This window comes from Caenorhabditis briggsae (assembly GCF_000004555.2).
Source record: "Caenorhabditis briggsae complete genome, chrI, whole genome shotgun sequence".
NCBI classification, from domain to species: Eukaryota; Metazoa; Nematoda; class Chromadorea; order Rhabditida; family Rhabditidae; genus Caenorhabditis; species Caenorhabditis briggsae.
The window spans coordinates 3,282,892-3,300,702 of NC_013489.2; the positions used below are offsets into that span (position 1 = coordinate 3,282,892).

The 17,811-nt window shown below is 40.4% G+C and overlaps 2 protein-coding genes across 2 annotated transcripts; both read left to right on the forward strand.

The window, feature by feature from the left end:
* Positions 1-1,545: 1,545 nt before the first annotated feature.
* On the forward strand, positions 1,546-4,704 carry CBG14864 (the record flags this gene model as incomplete). The annotated part of the gene is made up of 2 exons (XM_002639008.2): positions 1,546-2,437; positions 4,679-4,704. 2 exons carry the CDS (start codon positions 1,546-1,548, stop codon positions 4,702-4,704), a joined length of 918 nt encoding a protein of 305 aa, XP_002639054.2.
* A 1,708-nt stretch (positions 4,705-6,412) lies between these two features.
* Cbr-gcy-28 lies at positions 6,413-16,162 on the forward strand (the record flags this gene model as incomplete). The annotated part of the gene is made up of 14 exons (XM_045242577.1): positions 6,413-7,139; positions 7,719-7,772; positions 9,035-9,149; positions 9,729-10,212; positions 10,370-10,489; positions 10,540-10,812; positions 10,951-10,989; positions 11,608-11,937; positions 11,985-12,184; positions 12,897-13,213; positions 13,786-13,941; positions 14,231-14,938; positions 15,051-15,149; positions 15,990-16,162. The coding sequence occupies 14 exons, from the start codon at positions 6,413-6,415 to the stop codon at positions 16,160-16,162; spliced, it is 3,795 nt and encodes a 1,264-aa protein (XP_045095544.1).
* Positions 16,163-17,811: the final 1,649 nt, after the last annotated feature.

Below are 17,811 nucleotides of genomic sequence, written 5' to 3' on the forward strand. Positions count from 1 at the left end.
CCCTGGCTCAGGAGAGAGAGAGAGAGAGAGAGTGCTGGGGAGAAGGTGCCAAGAGGTTAGAGTCCACACCGACCCCAGAGTCTCTCTCCCTGCAAAACCCAATCGGTCCCAAAATCGAGAGATTATCAGTGATAGAAGAGAATTAGAGTCGCATAGAAGACCCCGCTTGTCTACACTGTTTCCTCTAGCTGCTCTCTCCCTCACTCTCAAGGTTTTTCCCCTCTGCTTCTCTGCCAACTCTCTTATCTCTCACGCTCTCTCATCGCTCCTCTCTCAAATATTTTGTTTCTCCTCTTCTTCTTTTTTCTTCACCCAGGAGGAAAACGGAAAAAAAGAAGGAAAAGTTGGGGTGCGTGTTTTCATCTGAGACCTCTTTGTAAAGGCGCCCCAACCTTCCGTTTTTTTTTCCTCATATTTTGTTCTTCTTCTCCCTCCGCCCCTATCCCTTATTCTCTGTGATCACCGTGAAATCATCTCTATCAGTTTTTGCAACTTTTCTCTCTCTCTCTCTCTTTCTCTTTTTTCTCGTCTTGTTAGGTTTTTGCAGAATCTTCTTCTTCTTGTTTCTAATTTTGTATCGGATTCAATTTCCGTTGTTTCTATTCAGTCGGACCTTTTAAAAGTTCATCCAACCAAAACTAGGTCATTAGATTCTTAAATTCCTGATTTTGTGCTCTCCATGCCAATTTTATCTGGTTGAGCTTGGTTTCTTGGCTTCAAAGGGGGCGGAGCTTAAAGCTGTGATTTTCGATTGTCGCTTTTTCCAGCCAAAACTAGGTCATCTCTCAAATTTCCTCTGCTCAGAAAAAGCTTACCATTAGCTCGGTCTTTCTAGCTCTAGATGGCTTCAAAAGTGGGCGGAGCTTCAGAGTCCCGCCCAGATTTGCAGTATTCGACGGAGGCTAGAATATCAAGGATTACTGTAGTTTTGCCACGTCTGATCCTTTCCTGTCCTATTGAAAACCTAAAATTTTTGATTTTGTGCTCTTCAGGCCAATTATCTCTGTTGCTTAGCTCAGTCTTTCTAGCTCTAGAAAAGTGGGCGGAGCTTAAAATGGTAACTTTCGGTCTTTGATTTTTCCAGCCAAAACTAGGTCATCAGACTCTAAATTTCTCAATTATGAGCTTCAATTTTTTTCTGCCCAGAAAAGGCTTAGCTCGGTTTTGCTAGCTCTAGCTAGCTTTAAAATTGGGCGGAGCTTGGGAGTCTTGTCCAGATTTGCACAATTTAGGAAAATCCAGGATTACTGTAGCTTTGACATGTTTCTAATTCTATTCCAGAACTTCTAGCTTTTATACGATAAATTACATCTTTTTAGCCCTATCTGGATATGTAAGGGGCGGAGCTTAGGCTTACGACACTGCCCAGATTCGTCAATTTTGGTAAAGTCTACGATTACTGTAGCTTTGCCACGTTCTAGCTATTATATGATAAATTAACTCCGTTTTTTGTCTTACTCGCTCTCTTTCTTCTCGTAAATGCTCCTCTTCATACCTTACCGATGCTTTACAGTGAATCATCCCCGTGAATGTACCTATGAGGCTATGCTCAGATGGCTAACTCGACTCTCATGTATTCTTCTTCACCTCCTCATCCTCCGTCAGCCAGCGAACGTCCAGACGGATTTCGTCGAAGACGTCGGCGCCGTCAACCAGCCGCACATCCCACCGCCACCGCCTCCGTTTCCATTTAATGTCATCGTGATTCTTCCGAAAAAAGAATCAATCTATGACAACTTTGGGATGACACTTCAGAAAGCGATGCCCGTCATCGATATCGCCGTTCAAGACGTCGTTGAACGGCAGAAGTATCTGCCGCCCGGATGGATCAATTTGACGTATTGGGACTCGAAACTCTACGAAGACATTTTGCTGGCGGAGAGGCATGCGACAGTTGGAGTCATCCAGGCATACTGTGAACATCGATTAGACGCGATTCTCGGATTCGCCGACAACTACGGACTGGCTACCGTAACCAAAGTGACAGCAGGACTCAACGGAGGAATTCCAATTCTGACGACTTCTGGAATGCCATCACTTTTGAATTCCAAAAAAGAGTATCCCTTTTTGACACGTATGCAAGGAAGCTACAGATTGCTAGCCGACTCCATGTACCAGTTGATTGCCTATCACGACGATGACGCGATTTCACAGAACAACTCTTCGTTGAACTATCTGAATCTCATATTCTTCTACCACGACAAACGACGAGCGGTGAATCGAGTGATCACACAGGATGAGAGTCAGGAGACGGGAGCCACGTCATCACATTGCTACTTCTCACTGTACGCCATCAAACGATACTTCACCGAGAAGAGTAAAACGTTTAAACGGGAATGGGCACTCAACACTCCGCAATTTCCATTCGATGAGGATTTGGTGATAGAACGGGAGACGTTTAAGCAATGGTTGAGAGAGATTTCAATGCAATCGAATGGTAAGTATTTGAAAATGCTCAATCTGTGCATCCATCTGGACATACCGTATTGCTCCAACAACTTTGAGCTCAATTATCTCGGTTCCTGTGAAAGATATCAAAATGTTATCAACTGACTGATAAAACATCGATAATATTATGATAAAGAAATTATCAGTTGACAAGTTTTTGATATCTCTTCAAGGAACCAAGATTTTCCTAGCTTTCCTCCAATCATCTTTGTTTACACGATCTCTAGTCTATTAGTCGCCCAAGACGCCGCCGCCAGCGTCGCCAAATTATTCCCCTCTTGTAAGCTGATATTTAAACGACGATGTTGGTGTGTTTTCTGTCGGATTCTGTTCTATTTTTGAGAAGAAGAAAAAGGTTCCCACCTCTTCTGTTAGGCAAAAAAATAGAATCGAAAATCAGAACCTCGGAATTTGTGATTCAGAGAAGAAGAAGAAATAGAGACTGAGCAATTAAAGATTAGGGGTTCAGAAGAGTCATGAAATTCTGTAAATTATTGAATTTGACGTCTTCTATATCAGTGAGATACGTGTCCTATAATCCGACCCATGGCCTAGGAAGCCGTATTTCTAGGTCATTAGTCGTATTCTAGGCTATCATTCTAATTAGTGGTCGTTGAGGGACGTGGCTTAGAATCCGACAGCTGGCCTAGGAAACCAAATGGCCTAGAACTTTGATCCTTAAGTTATAGAATCTAGGCCAGCTGTCTTGTTAGGTCACTAGTCGTATCCTAGGCTATCATTCTAGTTAGTCCTCATTAAGATACGTAGCCTAGAATCCGACGCCTGGCCTAGGAAACCAAATGGCCTAGAACTTTTGTCCTTAAGCTATAGAATCTAGGGCCTAGATTCTAGGCCATCCGTGTTTCTAGGTCGCTAGTAGTATCATCTAGCTAGGGGTCGTTGAGCCACCTAGGGTGGCCTAGAATCCGACACATGGCTTCGGAAACCAGGCGACCCCTTTTCTTCTTTCCACACTTTGCCTGATCAAGATTCTCGAATTTCTTCGATTACTGTAGTTTTTTTGCTTTCCAAAATTCCACCTAATTTGGTGTTGTACACGAGACACAACACCACAATAATGCCATTGTTACGAAAATCATGAACTTTTGATTTTCTGTCTTCCGCTCCTCCCATATAGCTCAAAAAGGGCTCAAAAATAGATCGAATTTTCCCACTCTACCGTAGTCATGGGAACCTGGGAAAACGATCTCGCGGATTTCCTTTTTTACCTTTTGAACACGACAGATTCGATTGCTCAGAGGGGAAAGTGACACCAAACTTCGAAGAATCACCTGTTCAATTAGGATGGTACAGGTGGAAAATTGGCAATTTTTGACTTGAAAGTTTCTGTTTGCAAAAAAAGTGAGGGACGATTCCAATTAGAGCGAAGTTGCAATCACTAATTGGATTGGTTGGTTGTCCTTGAACCATTCCCGATCAAATGGGTTTAGGTTTTTCAGTTTGATCATTCAAGTTGATCATTGATTTTTTTTCTATAATCGGGAAAATCGAAATTTCGAGTCCCCTGGAAAATTTAAAGTTCTAGAAGAATCTCGTGGTCAGTTGAGGTCATCAGAAGATTATGAATACAAAATTGGAGAATCAGAAGCACATAAGTGCGTCAAAAAGTCATGAGTTGCGATTTTGGAATACAAAAATAGCTGGCTAGCTAGATAGAATCCAAGCTGACAGTTGCTCAGCTGAGGAGATACAGTACCTACAGAAAGCTTGGGAATTTACAACCGAATCTACTATATTCTAGGATGTTCTCGACATAGCTCCAGAGCTCGTCCGCATGTTCCTAGCTGATCTTATAGTCCAAGAACAGAGCTCCCGGGCCAAAAGATCTATATTCCTAGCTGATCCTTTAGCAAGATATATCGCGATAGATAGCTGGATTTAGAAATTACAGAATCTACAGTATCCCCTCCATTGACTCACCATGTCACTCACGACTTCTTAACTTTTCGCAAAAAAAAAATTCTGACGTCATCCGGGGTGCATCCGCCAGAGCGAGTGGTGTTCCGGCGAAGAATGAGCTGAAGTTCCCCTCAAAGTTGGACGTCTTCTAAAAACAGAATAGAAGAAGAAGAAGAAGAAAAAGACGGAAGTAGTTGTTGTATATGTTTGAAATTCGAAACTTGCCATGCCATCGTTGGACGACGGAATTTGCAGAATAATTATCTTTAGGAAGTTCTAACTTCGAAAAAAAGAAGACGTCTTATTTCAGAAGACGTTGTTGTCTGGAAGTATTAGAGACTCTCCCCTTCTTCTCTAATTGATTATAAAGAATTCAAGACTCCCTGTGTGTGTTGACACATTCTCTCACAAACAGAGACAAGAGAGCCGACTTAACAAAAACAAGTTCTTGTTTAGTCACCCAAAAAAATTCCCCCATTGGTAATTCGAATCATCCTTTGCCTCCTAGTTACTGTTCACTTTGGACTGCAACAAATGGGAAACCGGATTACACGGATGGACACGGAACACCATTCCCTTCTTTTTCTTCTTCTTAAAATATATACGAATTCGAAATTCGAATTTCGCCTCGACGACGTCTTCTGGAAACGACGAGAAGGAATCACGCCACTTAACAGGATTTCCTAAACACACATGACGTCCGATGTCTTCTTCTTTTTTCTTCTCCCTAGCTGTGTCTGCTAGTGCAGAAGGAGCACCATTTGCAAAAAATGCTTCTTTCTGAGACGATCAAAAAGCCAAGTCAATCTGGGAAAGTGGAAAATTTGAAGGAAATAAAAAGTGTTCAAAGGGCTCTTTCCCTCTCTCTGGCGCCCCTTGCAGCAGAAGTTTGACCTTCGAGTAGGACGTCACTCTGCACATGGGATCTAATTACATTAGGTGGTGGTCCTATAGTTCTGGCTCGTTTTGCCTCGGCAAGAGAAGGAGGCAATTAGTGGATCATTGCACTTTGCAGAAAGTTTCAGCAGAAGATGTTGGCTGTGCTAGTGAGCTTGCTCAGCTGAAGAGATACTGTAGCTACAGAAATTCGGAAAGTTTAAAAACTAAGGACTCTAGGACAGGTTATGGCCTCGGTCTGACAGTTCAGAGCTAATTCCAACTCAGAAATGAGGAGATACAGTACCTATTTGGATCTCTTGGAATCTACTCGCTCTAGGATAGATGGCAGAGCTTCCGGACCAAAAGATACCTGACAGTTAGCATAGTCAGCTCTAGAGAGCTCTGTTGATCAGCTGAAGAGATACTGTACCTTGAAATCTACCGCCGAATCTGCTAGACTCTAGGGAATGTTTCTAGGCTAGGAATCCCAGCTGGACCTTTGATCCAACTTACCGTAGTCATCAGCTAGACGAGAAAAATCAAAAATTCGCGCCCGTCGAAAAAAGATTGGGGATAGAATAAAAAGTTGGAATAAGAAACTAGAGAAACCGGATATTCTGAATGGGCTCGCTCGACGACGACGACTTCAAGCACTTTTCGGTTTTCCCTTTCTCTATTCATCCATCCAATGGGTCCTACATATGAAAGAAGAAGAAGAAGAAACAACTCTCGAAGTTTGCATTGCAGCATATTTCCTGCTTTTGCGCTCTTCTGGAGCACTAACCCGTCGCCGCGGCCGCATGATTCGAATCTATGTGTGCCCTCCTCTATTTGTGGTCCCATCTACCCTTCTTGGCTTGGGGCCCCCTATGCGTCCTCCGTGCCTAACAAGGCAAATAGTGCGAAGGAAAAAAAACGTTGTCTTCTCTCTGTATCTCCACTCTCTCGGCGATCCCCCTTCTGTGCGAAAAGAAAATTTTTCAGGGGGCGGAGTCTTCGTTTGTTCGTTTTTTTTCTCTCCCTTACTAACGCCGCAGCAGTTGCGGCCAGAGGCGTCACTCTCTCTTTCTCTCTCTCTATCTCAAATATTCTCAAGAAGACCCCCCTACTCATCTGAAGTTGGAATCTCGAATCTTCTTCAGAGTAGGGGAATGGTACCGTCCGAATGATTCTCAGCGACGTTCTATTATTGTCGTTGGTGATCAGCAGCAGCAGCAGTTCTTCTACCTCCAGAAGTCCCCATTTACCCATTGATATTGTCGTCGGTCTTCCACACGAAGAAGGCGATCGTGGCAAGAACCCTTTTCTCCTAACTCTAGCCAAATCCAAACCCGTATTTGATGTTGCCCTTGAAGACGTCTATCACCTTAAAATTCTGCCACGTGGTGCACTCAAAGTCACATTTGAGAACTCGGCACTTTCGGACGCAGTCGGTCCGCAAAAAATGATTGAACACTATTGCAACAATACTGTCGATGCGATTATGGGTCTTCCCTATGTGTACGCGCTGGCGCCGATCGCTAGAATCTCAAAGTTCTGGGGACGAGGTGTTCCGGTGTTCACAACAACTGCACTCGTCGATGAGCTCGGTGATCGTAATGAGTTTCCATTGCTCACCCGAATGATGGGAAGTTATAAATCACTGGGAAAGCTGGTGACCCGGATAGCTGAACGATTCGAATGGCAGCATTATTTTTTCATGTTCAATGATGAAGTGGCTAGAGGTCCTAGGAATAAAGGAAGATCAGAGTGCTATTTCTCGTTGTCAGCTATCAAGAATCTCATTATGAATAAAAAAACGTCGACGTGGAATGTGAAGATGTTCAGTGAATTCGAGGCGAATCGTGAGCAGTATCGTGCCTTGTTAAGTGAGGCGTCTGTTATGAGTAATTGTGAGTTTTTGGAATCCTAAAAAACTATACTGTAGACGTTGTTTTTGCTCAAATAAAAAAAAAGTCTTGCTCAGAATTCTAAAAAACTGTATACTGTGTCCATCAGATTACTGTAAATGTTTTTTTTGCTTAAAAATTTCCTCCGATTAGATCAATTTTCGAAGGATCTGAAAACAATTTTCTATCGTTTTTCTGCTTCCTAAGATTCTTGGAAAAAAAGAGGAAAAACCACAAAAACGGGGGGACCAAATAATTTTGTGAATGATTTATTGGCCATCTAGTTTTTCTAGTTTTTCGGGTTTCCGCTGCTTTCCTATATTTTCGCTTCTGAAGTCGTCGTCCTCTCCATCGTTTAGGGAGAGAAAAAAGAAACTCGCGTCGTCGTCTTCTTCTTGAAAATTTTGTTGATCTCTTGGGACCTGTTTTTGATGGGTCCTCCCTCTATGTGTCCATATATGGATACTCATATCTATGGAGCGCTTCACACTTCTTTTGATATTTTCTTGCCCAAAAAACACTGGGGCACACACACATGTGACAAGTAGAAAAGAAAGGCTGGAGGCAAAAGGAGACCCCGAGTCAGTCTTCGCTGCTCCACTCTGCAATTATTCTATTCCGCGGTTAGAAGACGTTGTCGGAGCAAGTAAGGAAGAAGTGAGAAATCTTTCTTTTTGCGCCCGCGGGCACAAGTAGAATAGAAGAAGACGAAGGAGCACATCCTTTCAGTTAGAAGAAGAGGGACCCCTCTGTGTGTATGTCACAGCGGTGTGGCAATTTGATTTCTTTCACTTTAGAAAAAGCAAGAAGCATGGAGCAGCGGCACACACCTCGGTTGCTCTTTTTTTCCACTCTATTATCCGTTCTTCAAATAAAGAGGACCGTGTTAAAGAAGTCCTTGAGTGCAGGAGCCGTCAAGTGGCGACGATATCGGAGCCTCCGATTTGGAGGAGGAGGTCACAAATGCAGATTTTTTCTTGCAAAGGAGTTCCAAATAATGATGAATAGCCCCTCGGGCTGTAACGGGATGAGCAATCCAAACAAAAATCTCTTCTAAAACTTCCTGAATGACTTGGAGGCCCATCAATCCGTTTGAGATCTCCGAAAGGATAGAAATTGCAATTCAAATGAGCCGTGGTGTCTATCTATCTATCCATCATCAACATCATCGTTAGACCTCCGGCGTTCAAGAAAACGGCGGGGGCACTAAACAATAAGATAATTAGGGAACAAAAAAAGAGGAGGGACAGCGTTTTGATGATGCAACTAAGCCATAAACCCCAGTACTCGCCTCTTTTTCCAACCCATGCCAATTCGAAAAACAACACAACCAACAGATCGATACGAAAAGACGGGGTGTCTTAAATTTTTTTTTTCGTTGCGTTTTGGGAGGGGAGGAGCAGAATAAGCACTTAAGAACCTAAAATTTCGAATGGAGACGATTACGAAAGTGTGGGAGCTGAGCTATGAGCTTCTAAAAATCGTAGTTACTGTATTTCCTTTAAAAGAAGTTCACTCAATCCGTCAACTTTGAGCTCAGTTATCTCGGTTACTATGAGAGATATTAAGAATCTGTATATTGAAAAAAATGTTTGTTATACTATCACCTATATTTTATCAGTTTACAGATTTTTGATATCTCAGACAGGAATCGAGGAAATTGAGCTCAAAGTTGATGGTTTGGGTAGGCTTATATTGGAGCAGATACCGTATTTTCAAATTTAAAAAAAACTTCCAAAGATCCAGATCAGGCTGGATTTTAAGCGCCTCCCCTTTTCTTCTAAAAGATACGTTTTCTAAAGCTCATTGCTCAGATCTACATTTTTCTGTATGGCTCGATAATTTCGAATTTAAGGGGGCTTTCGAACTCTGGAAATTAAAAATTCAATTTTTTTCAGTGATAATACTATGCGCGTCTCCGGATACAGTTCGAGAAATCATGTTGGCCGCCTACGATCTGGGAATGGCGACAAGCGGGGAGTACGTCTTCATCAACATCGACGTTTCCACAGGGTGAGTTCTTTTTTTAAAAAGGAAATTTTTTGGCAAAAAAGGTTTTGGAAAAACGAAAATAAATGATTCATTGGCTCAATGAGGAGAGAGAGCGTGAGAAATCATTCTTTCCAATTCACCGAATTTTTTTCGGGAATGAGAAAAAAGATTTCGGCTGAAAAAATCAAACCTCATGAGATATAGATATTTTTTGATTTCTTAGAATTTCCTCTTTTTTTTTAATCGAAGGATTCATAAAAAATGAGGTCCTCATTATGTGAAAAAAAAGTTGTGAAAGATTGAGGATGTTAGAAACCAAAAGGGCATTTTTGGAATCATTTTTCTGAATCAAATAAAAAACACATCGCATTCTTGGGATTATTTTCTATTAGATTCAGTGAATTTTAAGCATAGATTAAACAGTTTTTGATAGATTCTCTTAAATTCTGGGCCCACAGGAGACTTTTTGGGCCATTGTTGAAAATGCTAGACCAAATTAAAAACACATTGCATTTCATTTTCTATCGAATTTAGTGAATTTCTCCCAACTAAAAAAATACCGAAAATCTAGATGTTGCTAATCCCTATCGAAAGTTCCAGATCGCACGCCGAACAACCATGGATACGTGCCAACGACACGAACAACGAGGAGAACGAGAAGGCGAAAGAAGCATATCGAGCGCTCAAAACCATCTCACTACGACGATCCGATTTGGCAGAGTACAGGATTTTTGAGGCGCGAGTCAAGGAACGCGCGGAAGTCAAGTACACATACTCGAATATCACTGGAAAAGAGTATGAGATGAACAATTTCATTAGCGCGTTTTATGACGCCGTACTCCTCTACGCCATAGCTCTCAACGAGACGATTCAATCGGGTCTGGATCCGAGGAATGGACACAATATCACGTCGAGAATGTGGGGAAGGACGTTCGTTGGAATCACTGGAAACGTTTCGATTGATCTTAATGGTGATAGGTATTCGGATTACTCGCTGCTCGATTTGGACCCGAATAGCGACAAGTTTGTGGTGAGTTTTCTCGTTTTGACTGGAACTTTTAAGGTCCTGAAAAATGCTGGAAATGCTGTCCAAACTATATGTACACTTTGAGCTCTATTATCTCAGTTCCTATGAGATATATCAACAAATTGTGAACTGATAAATTATTTATCTTAATAGATAACTAGACAGTCTAACTGCCTTTTCTCTTGATTGCCCATATTCTGATAATTGTTTTCAGGAAGTGGCCTACTACAGTGGAGCATCAAATCAGCTAAAAACGGTGGGAAATCTTCATTGGGTCGGCGGAAAACCACCAACCGATCTTCCCATATGTGGATATGACAAGAGCAAGTGCCCGGTAAGATTGCCCCCTTTTTTCCTAAAAACCCTTTTTTTCTCTATTTTCAGCAAGGCTATCCCCTCCACGTGTATCTTCTGATGGGATCCTTCCTTCTGATTCTCGTCCTCGTCGGACTGTTTATCTTCTTCTGGCGTCGTTACAAACTGGAACAGGAGTTGGCCGCGATGAGTTGGAAAATTCGGTGGGAAGAGTTGGATGGTGAGGAATCGCAGAAGAAGGAGAAGAAGAAGGCGAAGAAGAGGAAGAATCATGATGGATATCTGCCTGAATCCGATCCACTGTTGAGATCCACGTCAAGGTCGTCGGTGAACTCGGACAAGGTGAGATCTACTAATCTACTGACCTAGTTTCTAAAAATTCAAAAATAAGCTATCTCTCTCCCTTGTGTCTATTTTCCTCCCTCAAACGATCTCTCCATAGAGCGCGTTTGCCAAAAAAAGAAACCCCATAATTTGCAGTTCGACGAGGACAGTTTGATTCCGATCAGATTCCGTCTGGTAGGTTTTCCATATGGTCCATTTTTCCCTTATGTCTCTCACACCAATCTGCTTGCATCCCTTCTTATTATTCCACGTGGCGGAATTCAGAATTTTTCAGAAGAAGAAAAAAGCTTTGTATTGTCGTTTTTATCACTGCAGCACTGGCACATGCGCTCTACTGCACCTAAAGTCCAGTAGAGCGTGTTTGCCCTGAACAAGTGTGGCACCGCCGTCTTCTTCTTCTTCTCCTTCATACTATTATTGATTTACTTTTTTTAGAAGTTCATATAGATCCTTTGTTTTTTATTTATTTAGACATCCTATGCTTATCCCCTAAAGAGAAACTGGCGCTCCATTGAAATAGTTATTACCAATGGAGCGCATTTTCTTTTTCGTCCGTCCGCTTGACTACTGTGCACGTCGAACTGCATTTATAGGTGGAAAAAAGAAGTTAGTGGGAGGAGCTTATTTCTGTGAAAAATGGAAATCTATCGCCTTGAAAATGCATTTTTAAGTTGAAAAAAAAATAAAAACTAATGTGCTCCATGTGCTTCGCCTTTATGTTCATAGAAGGTTCTATAAACGATTCCCAAAGATTTCCCGAGCCGCCCGTCTTAACTTGTCTCCCAGTTTCAGAGATCATCCAGCTCTGGAACAACGCGTAAGATCTCGGCGATGATCGATCGAAAGCTGAGCATTTTCACGCGAAAGAAGAGCACACCACCGTCGGATAAGGAGCAGAAGAACGGAGGGCTGACGCCGAATTCGCTGCAAAAAGCTGAGAATGGAGACTGTTCGCCGATCAACGAGGTTCAATTCCGGCTGCCACTCAATGATCGAAGGGTATCGTCGCCATCGTCAGACGCTAGAAAAAAGAATAGCAATGAGGAGGATCCGGATAATGGAGCGAAGAAGTCGTTGAGTTTGAAGAATCGAAAACTCAGTTTTGGAATGGTTTCGTTTAAGGTGAGAGGCTCTTTTTGGTTGGCTGAGCAATCCTTTTAATTTTTCAGAGCGGAAGTGGTGGATCAGTGGAGACGATAGCCCAGAACAACACTCAAATATACACCAAGACGGCCATATTCAAGGGAGTGGTTGTGGCCATCAAAAAGTTGAACATCGATCCAAAGAAGTATCCGAGGTTGGATTTGTCGCGTGCTCAACTCATGGAGCTGAAGAAGATGAAGGATTTGCAGCACGATCATATCACGAGGTTAGTTATTTAAAAATTATGTTTCTAGGAAGCCGAGACACAATTGTTTGAAATTTCAAACGTGGCCTAGAAAACTCAAAAGTTAGGCCTCTATATTGAAATGGACTAGAAAACACATCCGGCGAATTTTAGGTTTTTCTAGACCGTAAACGTTAGTAGCCTAGAAAACTCAACTTTCGAAAGTTAGGCCACCATATTGAAATGGCTTAAAAAACGTATAAAAAGAATAACAGGTCATTTCTAGGACACTTACCATGATGGCCTAGAATACTGAGCTTGCAAAAGTTAAGTCACTATGTTAAAAATGCCTAGAAAACGCACCAGGCGAATATCAAGTCATTTCTAGGCCATAAAAGTTGATGGCCTAGAAAACTCAACTTGCAAAAGTTAGGCCACCATATTAAAGTGGCCCAAAAAACGTATCAGGTGATGTCATGTCATTTCTAGGATATTTACCATGATGGCTGGAAAACTCAACTTGCGGAAGTTAGGCCACTATGTTAAAAAGGCCTATAAAACACATCAGGTGAATATCACGTATTTTCTAGGCCTTAAAAGTTGGTGGCCTAGAAAACTCAAATTGCAAAAGTTAGGCCAACATGTCAAAAATTTTATGGTAATTTCAAATTTGATCTTCTGGATTGGGAAAAGAAAAAAAACAGCATCTTCATTTTTTAAAATTATAAGTATGACTATAAATTGCTGCTTGCAGATTCACCGGAGCCTGTATCGACTTTCCACACTATTGCGTCGTCACCGAGTACTGCCCGAAAGGATCCCTTGAAGACATTCTGGAAAATGAGAAGATTGAGCTGGACAAACTGATGAAGTACTCACTTCTCCACGATCTGGTCAAAGGTCTCTTCTTCTTGCACAACTCTGAAATTCGATCGCACGGAAGGCTGAAATCGTCGAATTGCGTCGTCGATAGTCGATTCGTTTTGAAGGTCACCGATTTCGGACTTCACAAGCTGCACTGTTTGGAGGAGATCAATTTGGAGGAGATTGGAGAGCACGCCTACTATAAGAGTGAGTGTTTTTAAAACGATTTATGACCTATTAATTGAAATCTGGGTCATGACCTGAAAATTTAAAATCTAGGTCATGATTTAAATTTTGAAATCCAGGTTATGACCTACCTACTATAAACTAGGTCATAACCTAAAACTATGTCATGACCTGATTTTGCAAATTTAGGTCATAACCTAAAAATTAAAATCTAGGTCATGATTTAAAATGTGAAATCTAGGCCATGACGTAAAATATATAATCTGGGTCATGACCAAAAAAAATCTAGGCCATGACCTAGATTTAAAATCTATGTCATGGCCTATAAACCCATATCTAGGTCATGACCTAAAAACTAATATCTAGGTCATGACCTAATTTTGGAATCTTGGTCATTACCTAATTTTGAAATCTAGGTCACGACCTAAAAACTAAAATCTAGGTCACGACCTAAAAACTAAAATCTAGGTCATGACCTGAAAATCAAAATCTAGGTCATTACCTAATTTTGAAATCTTGGTCATGACGTAAAAATTGAAACCACTGTTTCAGAATGATCTCTCTGATGACCCCTAATTTGAACATTTTTGCAGAAATGCTGTGGACGGCTCCTGAACTGTTGCGAGACTCGAATGCGCCGCCGATGGGAACACAGAAGGGAGACATCTATTCGTTCGCCATCATTCTACACGAAATGATGTTCAGGAAGGGAGTGTTCGCGTTGGAGAATGAAGATTTGTCACCGAACGGTTAGTTGTTGGGAATTTGAATATTTTGAAATTTCATTAAGCTGAACTCCTGAAGCTCGATGAATCTAGATTCTAGAATTTTTTTTCATAAAAATTATATTTTTATTCTCAGAGTTCTATGAAGCCATTCAAGCTCCGGACAGGTTACTACTGTAGATCGGTTTGGTGTCTGGAAATTCTGAAAATCTGGAATTTAGAAATTCCGTGAACCCATATTTTTTAACATCTGAAAGTTCAAAATTCTAGGATTCCCATCTAGATATGTGAAATAAAATTCTGATTCTTCCAGAAATCGTCCAACGAGTGCGTAAACCAGTATCCGAAGATCAAGAACCCCTCCGACCGTGGGTATCGGAAACCGCCGATGGAGACGATGCTCTGAACGACACACTGCTCTCCCTGATGGTCGCCTGTTGGTCAGAAGATCCACACGAACGGCCGGAAGTGTCATCCGTGCGGAAAGCAGTGAGAAGTCTGAATCGAGACAACGAAACGTCGAATCTGGTGGACAATTTGCTCAAAAGAATGGAGCAGTATGCCAATAACTTGGAAGGATTGGTCGAGGAAAGGACGCAAGAGTATTTGGCTGAAAAGAAAAAGGTAGAAGACCTTCTCCATCAACTTCTTCCACCTGCAATCGCCGATCAACTGATTTCTGGACGGGCGGTACAAGCGGAATCATACGATTGTGTCACCATCTACTTCTCGGATATCGTTGGTTTCACATCACTCTCCTCCCAATCCACACCTATGCAAGTCGTCACACTGCTCAACGATTTATATCTGGCGTTTGATGGAGTCGTGGACAACTTCAAAGTGTACAAAGTGGAGACGATTGGTGACGCCTACATGGTTGTGTCCGGACTGCCCGAACGACGAGACGATCACGCGAATCAAATAGCTCAGATGTCGTTATCTTTGTTGCATAAGGTTAAGAATTTTGTGATTCGACATAGGCCGCACGAGCAGTTGAAACTTCGTATTGGAATGCACTCGGGTAAGAATTAAAGAATTCACAAAATTAGAATTCTTTTAAAAAATCGAAAATTGAAAAATTCTAAATTCAATTAAGTTCGAAAATTAGAATTCTCAAAAAAAATTATTGTCAGGATCCGTCGTGGCTGGAGTCGTTGGTTCGAAAATGCCCAGATACTGTCTGTTTGGTGATACGGTAAACACGTCAAGTCGAATGGAAAGCAATGGATTGCGTAAGTTTTTATTGGAAAGTATGAAAATCTAAAGTTAAAATTTCTGAGTTTCTGAAAATCTAAAAATTTTAAAATTCTGAAAGTCTGGAATTCCGGATTTCTGAGTTTCTGAAATTTGTACTTTTGAAAATCTAAAAATGTAAAAATCTGTAATAGTTTGAAATGTTGAAATTCTGAGTTTCTAAATATCAGAAATTTCGAAGTTCCAAAAATCTGAATTTCTGAATCTGAATTTTTTTTTTTCAAGTCTGAAAATTTGAAATTTGCAAGTTTTTTTTTGAAATTTTGAAGTCGATAAATTGGAAAGCCTGAAAATTCGGAATTCTGAAATTTCGAAGTCTAAAAATCTGAAATTCTGAGATACTGAAACTTTAAAGTTTGTGCTGAAAATGGGTAATTCTAAAAATAAGAAATTTCAAAGTTGAAGCATCTGAGAATCGGAAATTTCGAAAGCCTGAGAAATCTGAAATTTTTAAATTTCGAAATTCTGAAATTTTTAAATTTCAGAATATTCAAAAATATCGAAGTCTAAAAAGCTGAAAATATGGAATTCTGAAATTTCGATATTGAAAATCAAGAAAATTATGAGATTCAAAGTTCGCATTTTTTATAATTTTCAAAAAACTTTGGAAAATCAAATTTTGAAATTTTCTAAATTCTCGAAATCGATATTTTCAGAAAGTCCAGGAATTTCAAAAATTCTCGAAAAATTCAGAAATCTTAAACTTTATGAACTTCTGATTTTGGATTTACAATTTTCATAAAGTTCTCAAAAAAATAACTAAAACTCTAAATCTAGTGAGCAAATTTTGAACTCTTTAAAATTCTGAACCCTTACAGCGCTGAAAATCCACGTCTCCCAACAAACGTACGATATTCTGATGCAAGAAGCGGGCTTCAAGCTGGAACTACGTGGATCCGTCGAGATGAAGGGCAAAGGAATGCAGACGACGTACTGGCTGCGTGGCTACAAGGACGTCGAGATTCCAGACTTTGGCGAGGAATTCGCTTGATTCTCCGTTACCCTCTTCTTCTTTTCCAGTCTTTCTTTTGCTCATTTTGTCTATTTGCTCCGCCTGTATCCTCTCTCATCTACTTATATATTTCATGTTTCTTTTTGTTTCTTTAAAAATCCTTTTTTTTCTTCTTGTTCTCGCGGGTTACGTCCTCCTTATATGTGTATCAGGTATTCCACGAATTGTTCTTTTTTTTCGTCTTAAAAATCGCCTAGAATCGTCTGTCCCTCTCTCTCTTTTTTCCGTTTTCTTTTCTTCTTTGGTCACATTCCATTTCAACATTTTCTAGATCTGTTTTATCTCATTTTCCGGTTCTTTTTCTCTTCTTTTTCTTCTTTTTTTCATTTTTTTTCAAAAACTTTAAAAACCATTTTCTTTACCGAGAGAAAATCCTCCAAATCAGTTTTCATGTGTTTTTTGTTTCGCTCCACCATCTTCTTGTGTGTCCCCCAGTGAGAAAATCATCGGTTGCTCCTGCTTCTCTTTTGTACATCCTCTCTTTTTGCTTACAACCCAACTTTGACCGGTCTCGTGACCCCCAAACAACACAAACCTCCCCCCGATTCGAATCCTTTTTTTAATACATAAAAATTTAATAACTAATTCTTTGTTCACATTTTCAGGCTTTTACGAAGGGGAATGTATGATTTCAAGAGCAATTTAGTTTGAAAGTTTGAAAGAGCGGAAGAAAAAAAAATATGAACACTTTGAAATGATGGATCGCGGGGGATTCTTGATCTACACCTACTTTTAAAGATCAAAATTTGGACCGATTTTATATGATAGCACTCGATGAATACTGCAATATGATACTATTTAGGTAAATGTAATCTATCTATGAACAAAATTACAGACGAAACAAACTGAAACAAACAGGTCACCTAATTCGAAAGAAAACAAAAATTATTAAAAATATCCTTATTTCCAAAGTATTCCATTTCTTGAACAAGTAGTTACAAAACCTTTTTGAGAGATTATGGGTACTATAAACGGAGCCCAGAAGGTTCAGCCCCGGAGAGGCGTAAACCGACAACAAATGAAAATTATCATTTTGCAACTCTGACCAAATATATCTCGGTTCCTGTAAAAGATATTCAAAAATTTCAAAGACGAAAATGTTTGTCTTGATATCAGAACCATTTCATCAGTTGGCAAAATTTTAATATCTTTTACAGGGACTGAGATAATTAGGTTCAAAGTGCTATCTTCACCCCGATCGCCATCTCGTCGTTGTAACATCTTTTCAGTCTAGGGTTGGCAACGAGGCTCCTGCTTCTACGCGGGAGCCCCGTTAGCGGGGATTTANAATCCTAAAATTCCAAAATCCCAGATCCTCAAAACTTAAAAATCCCAAAATCACAAAATCTCTAAATCTCCGAATTTTAATTTTCTGAAAAAATTTGAATTCCCGCCAAACCAAAATAAAGAAGTATTGCGAATTCTGACTCCAAAGACAAACTATAAGAAAATCTCCAAACTTGGAATTTTCAGTTCCCTCAGAATTCTTAAATTCCTTATTTTCAGAACAAATGTTACTTTTTTTCCCCAAAATTCTCCTGAAATCCGTTGAGTAAATATGAATTCATTTCTGATTTTCCATCAGATTTATTTGAGAGTTCATCCGTTTGGATTTTTCCTAAATTGTC